Here is a 6,111-nt window from a genome sequence, read left to right on the forward strand (position 1 = left end):
AAAGCTGCCATGCAAAATATACAGAACTGAAACATGCACAGATTATTTTCTAGTGCACACAGATCTGTCTGAGTCACAAGCTGGATTCAGTTACTTACCATGCATACAGTTTCCAGGTGTATTTTGCAAGGTACAGAGAAGGTCTCATTTAAGCTCACCAGGCCTGCTTCTTTTTTGTTCCTGCTGTAGGATGCTGCTCTGCCTGACCAGTCTGCCAAGTACTATCACCTGACCCATGATGAACTCATCCAGCTGCTGCTGCAGAGGGAGAAGGAGCTAAGCAGGAAGGAGGAGCATGTCCATGAACTGGAGAACTACATTGACCAGCTGCTGGTGCGCATCATGGAACAGTCTCCCACCCTCCTTCAGATCCCCCTGGAAAAAAACACGACCAGCAAGTAACCTCTGCTCAGAGATCTCCTTGGCGTCACTTGCCCACAGCACTCCAGCAATAAACACGCCAAAGACACCTGATTCTGCCCCTGTGCACACACTGTCCCCACCTCTTACAAGTAAAACCCAAGAGGGCTCTGGTGCCCACACAAATTTGCTGAGAGTCTTTCAGTAAAGACTAGCTGTATCACCTAACAAATGTGCTCTAGATCCAGGAAATGACTACATTGGGGCATAGAACACTGCAATGCCCAGCCCATGAACTGGACTTCTCCCCCATGGCCTGGCAGAGTGGTTCAGGAACATCTTGCACGGAGCTCCTGCCAAAGCCGTAACGAGTCCCTGGAACTGGACGTCTGAAAATTGGAAATGTGCCAACTAGCCCCTGGCTTCGAGCTACCACCCCTGCCTGTGTTCCCAAATGACCCTGTTCTATCGGAAATGAGGTGTCCTGGCTTGCTAGAAAGTTCTCTGAATCGCTGCCACTGCTGAGGAATTTTACATGTGACACCTGAAAATCACAAGTGTGTGGCTCTTCCCCATGTTGCTGTACATGTCAGTGTGGCAAGGGATGAGTGGGAGGTCTAGCTTCACCTCTCTTGTGTTTCGATGGGCACCATTTCTTTGCCAGCCCAAAGGAAAGGGTTCCCCATCCAATTGGCAAGCTTCTCTCTAAGCACTAAGTTCCTGGACGTATGGGAGATGAGACAAAAAGTGACACTGGTGAAATCGGCTGAGCGTGACTGAGCATGTGTCCGTGCTGGAGCACGAGCTGTGTTGGTAACTTTACTGCAAGTTTGCCTCTGTGACAAAACCAACTCTTCCTTACCCAGCTCAGACTAGAATTTCATCCCCAGGGCTTCCGGGGAAGGGACCTGTCAATGTTCGTGCAGCATCTGTCCCATAGAACTTCCTTCACAAAGCCACCTTACCAATCACCCATGTGTATGCTATAGGCACGCACTGTGGACTTGTTGGCATCAGTCACTGCTGATATTTCTGCACAGTGCTGTCTCATTCAACGCCTCTTTCCATGTTTACATGGCGTGTTTGAAACCACCATGGCCCTTGACACTACTTGCCTACTTCTTTTTATGTGTCTTTTTTTAATGTGCCTGGAAGATGCCGTAAGAAACAGAAGCTAGAGTGTGACTGCGTGCCCTGTCTGCGTGCATGACAGCAAATTTAGCCAGACACCAGACAGACAGTCTGTAATAAACTAGCAATTCACCACTCTAAAATTACCCCCAGGATTAACATTATGTCTAGGGCTTTCTCCCATCTATTTCGACATCAAGACTCTTAAATCTTGTGCCAGTGCCTAGATGTTTCACTGGGCCAGCACTCTCAGGAGGTGTATATGTAGCGTTCGATTTTGGGGCCTCAATGAACAAGCTCCTTGTTGGCTGGTTGGTTTAGTCGCTGCAGATATGGTGAGTCTGAGGCTTGAGTATGACTGGTACATCTGGCCACAGTAGAAAACAGCATAGTTGCTGGTTCTGATGTGCCCTTGGGCGGGGCCAGAAGTTGCTGCTGTCTTCCATTTGGGTTTTTAGCTCTTGTCAGTTTCTTCCCTCTGCTCCATCAAGGTGTTGGGTGGCAGGTCCTCTTGCAAGTGAAAGAGCGGCTGTGTTATCCCATCAAGACAGTGAGGACAGGGCCTGACACCTAACTCGAGTTGGACTTCAGTGCCCTCAGCTGGGCAAAGGGGCATTGTTTCCACTGGAACCCCTGAAGTTTTTGCTGTCGTTTTTAAGCTTTTTTCACATTCTTTCACTACCTGTTGAAATGTATTAAATTGACTTCAGAAAGTTGTGCCTTTTTGTAATAGAATAAAGGCAGTTTCCTGTTAAAATGGTTGATTCTTTAAACCCAACCTGCAGTCCAATGGATTATTGTCCTTACCTAGCCCAGCCTTGCAAAATTCTACTTGCCCGCCAGGCTCAGGTAAGTTGGAGGTGGTGTTGGTTTGTTTTTTAAGGCAAATAAATCAGACCATCCTGGGCAAATGGTGGGCAAGTAGCTTTGTGTTCTGGGGCTGGAACACTTTTATGTAAGGCTGGTGTAAATGAGGTCCTCTGTTAGTCCCTTTGAAAACACTGGCCATGAGCATTTCGGTCCTATTTGACTTTGTTTCTAATAGGAAAGAAGTCTGGGGTTTGCACTTGTCTGCCTGCATTGTTGTTCTTTGTGTGCATGTGTCTTGGGGAAGGCGGGGTTTTAAGAAGTGTATCCAGCTTTTCTTTCTTCATACAAGTTCAAGTACTTGCACGTACAATCAAAAGGTTCCCCTAGAGTGAGAGCCAGGTCCCTTTCCTGGTTGTATGCCTCTTGGAAAATGTCTTCCTTTTATGTGAGGAGGAGTTACATGCAGTGTGGTATAAGGAGGCAAAACTTGCGTAAAAACAATTATGCAACTAAACCTACCACACCAGGGCATGGAAGGGAGGGCATAATCAAAGACAGCTGAGCTGGAATATGGAGGCCTGTGTCAGATGGGCATTAAAAAGGAGGGAAGTCTGTAGTATTTCATCTCTGTGAGAATAAATGTGTCCACGCTGGCTTTTCAGCAGCCTGTGTATAAAAGATGCATGCCCCGTTCGGTCTGTCCTCTGAAATATACCTGCTTCCTTGGCACCGATGTGGGACTGGCATCATTTCACTGTTCTTCCAGCGTACCATTCAGCAGAAACGTATGAGACCAAATCATGCTGCCTGGTACCAAACCATTCCTCATGTTGGCTTGATCCCTGGACAGCCTCTAGAGCCAATTAGTTGCTCCCTTGGCTAGTCTTTCTTGTAGAATTTTGTTTCATCTTCTCATCCTGAGGACTGACTTATTGTAGGTGCTTTCTACACCCACACAAGTGCTAATGTTTTGAAAGAGCTCTCTGCACCCCTATCCACTGCTTCTTAATCCTTTTGTTATGATTTAATCACATCTACAAAATCTCTCTGCCTTAGACGGTTTTCTGCCTTGTCGAAGCTTGAATGTTTGCCACTTTATCTATTCAAGATAACCTTGAAGAGCTGCTTCACAAAGAACTGTACCAGGACAATGGACTTGTTTAACGATAAGCCTGTTTCTTTTCCATGACCTGTCCTTCTCCCTCTGAAGGTCACTGCTGTGTGATTGAACCCCATAGGCCACCTTACACCAAAAGAATCCACTCAGTGAGAAGTTGTACATAGCCTAAAACGCTACCAAGCAGATAGCTTTAAAATGTTCAAGCCTTGATTCTACACGAGCAGGGATGCTCTGAGAAACCATCTGGGAGACTCCGCGTTCTTGGTGGAGCAGGTACTGCATGGGCAGCACAACATCTGAGTTAACCAAAGTTAGTGTGTGGGGAGTATGGCACAAACCTAATGATTGTCTTGGCTAAGAGGGTGTTGTACCTCCCTCCCCTGTTATGGGTGTCATCTAATTGACCGTTAGACTTTTCAGAAGTCAGGCATTTGTGATTGAACTTTGGCTAGGGAAAGGCATCCTTGAGGAGAGGTTTCTTTGGTAAGTCCACTTACTGTTTTGTCCTCCATTCCTCCACTACCTTACAAAACTTCCTTCCCAAGAGATTATGCGCCACATAACGGAGCAGAGAATGTTAAATATGCCACAAGTGTCCAGAGAACTCGGTTAAAACCAAAGTGGCTATTTAATTAACTTCATTTGGTACTAAAAAAATGTATTGGAGAGCCTGATGTGAAGATTTTAAAATGTAGATGTCTTACAAAAAGGAGGTAGGAGAGAGCGGAGTACAATAGAAATGTATCTGTCTAAAAACGATTGATGTTCCTGTCCTGTATCCGTATTTAAAGGAGGTGGTTGTGTGAAAACAAGGAGTTGAAAATATGTCATTGTCCCTATGTACCAGTCTAATGCTGGAACCCTCTTGGTGAGGGTTAGTCACTGCAGGTGAGATGACTTTTATATGTCTAGATCACCTGCTGTCAACAGTGTGCCTATTTATTCAGTTTTGAAACAAGGCCATTCCCGTAACTTTGTCTTTCATCCCAGTATATTCGGCCTCTTCCCCCCACACAAACTGCTTTGCAGGGTTTTTCTGCAGATGTGCAGCTGATTGCGTTTGTCATGCTTTGTTGTCACCCCAAAGGGTCAGTAAACTTTTTTTTAAAAAGAAAGCCCATCAAGCAGTCTGTTTCTTTTTCTCTTCCGGTCAGGGACGAAGGGGGTACAGAAGAGATGTCCAGTAATGCCCTTAAACTGGAACAAACCTGAGGGGATATGGATACTGAACAGTGTTTTGTAAACTCAGTCTATTTGAGTTGGTTGATCTTGTTTGTAAAAAAAACCGTGTTATGTTCTGTGCTATAAATGAGTGTTGGAAATGCACCCAAAAAAACAGGGTTAAGAGTGTTCCAATCTGGGGGGTATGTTGATTTCCGTAATCTTTACAGAGTTGGGAAGAGGGTTCTGCTTATGTTTCTTGATTTAACAGTTGCAACTAATGTTTATAAAGAGCTTGTTATTTACGTTTTAAGCACTTTAAAAAAAATAAAAATTGTTCAAGCTGTTCCTAGACACGTCTGATTTACTGATGGGAAGGGCTGTGCTAACTGGTGCTTGGGAACTGAGTGATCGGTTAACTTCCCCCCCACGCGAAATAGAATGATGGTCTCCTATCGGTTTCTCTCTTTAGGAGTCGGGTCTGTTATTTTTCATTCACACGGAGGTCCCTGTGCTTCAGGAGCAGCGTGTCTGTATCGATCACAGTTTGATTGGTTGTGGTTTAGAGCTCAGGTCAGACTCCCACCCAGGCTAGTAACCCACCCACTTTGCAGTGAGGATCCAGACTCAATCACTTGAGTGCTGATAGTCCTCCAAATGCCTGCCCAGAAGGACAGATGGATTCTCCCACAATTCACTGGGATAGAATCCTAGCAGCAGAACCATGGGATGTGCCCCCAGAAGTCCACGCATGGGGTGGCTGCTGCAAAACTGAGGCTATAGTAACTTAGGTGGGGCTTTGCAGTGGCTGCTTACACCTGGGCGGGGCGGGGCTAGGCTAGGCTAACCTGGGTGCTGATCACCAAGACTAAAAGCAGTGAAGACATACCCTTAAAGGTGAATCGTTGCAAGGCATTGTAGCCAAGGTATACTGGCAGACTTCGCCCTCATTTCCACAGTATTCCCAAACGTGGTTGCTTCTCTTTATTTCAGCCAACCCCTCTTCCCCGAAGGGAGGGACAGACCATACTTTGAAGTACTCACAATCAATCCAGCATCGTGTTAAAGTAATGTCTCCTCCTATGCCCCTATCAAGGAGGAGGGTGGATTGCCATCAGATGGCCCGTGTTGGAGTTATTCAGGGGTGGAGTCAGGCTATGTAGGATCTGGATCCACCCAAACTGCAGAGCTATCATTTTAGTAGTAAGCAGCCCTACTGAGCTGCAAACATCTGCTATAACCAGGCAGGCTCACGTGGGGCATCCATGAGGCACAGAGCCTGGATCCCAGGTAGATTTGGGCATATGGTTATTTTTGTCCCTTAGCCATCCTTTAGAAATCAGGTGCTGCCCTTGAATACAAAATTGTGTACAAATGGGGTACTGGCAAAACCACTTCTAACGGGGAGAGAGAAGTTCTGGAAGATGCTGCGGCGTGAGTGAGAACTTCATTAAAAACAGTAGGAATTGCTCTAAAGGACACGACCAAGATTAATGGGCCTGAAATGTGAGGCCATCAGCCCAGTACCT

General features: G+C 46.1%; 1 protein-coding gene across 6 annotated transcripts in view; it reads left to right on the plus strand.

Annotated features, from left to right (window-relative positions):
• The window catches only part of RAB11FIP5 (RAB11 family interacting protein 5), a 108,580-nt gene extending 103,587 nt beyond the window's left edge, over positions 1-4,993 (plus strand). For all 6 annotated transcript variants that reach the window (XM_073342998.2, XM_073343002.2, XM_073343004.2 and 3 more), the window contains one exon: positions 190-4,993. In XM_073342998.2, coding sequence (XP_073199099.1) covers positions 190-402 — 213 coding nt within the window. In that variant the 3' untranslated portion in view covers positions 403-4,993. The remainder of the gene's footprint in view (positions 1-189) is intronic.
• Positions 4,994-6,111: the final 1,118 nt, after the last annotated feature.

Source organism: Lepidochelys kempii, chromosome 4 (assembly GCF_965140285.1).
Source record: "Lepidochelys kempii isolate rLepKem1 chromosome 4, rLepKem1.hap1, whole genome shotgun sequence".
Lineage (NCBI taxonomy): Eukaryota > Metazoa > Chordata > Testudines > Cheloniidae > Lepidochelys > Lepidochelys kempii.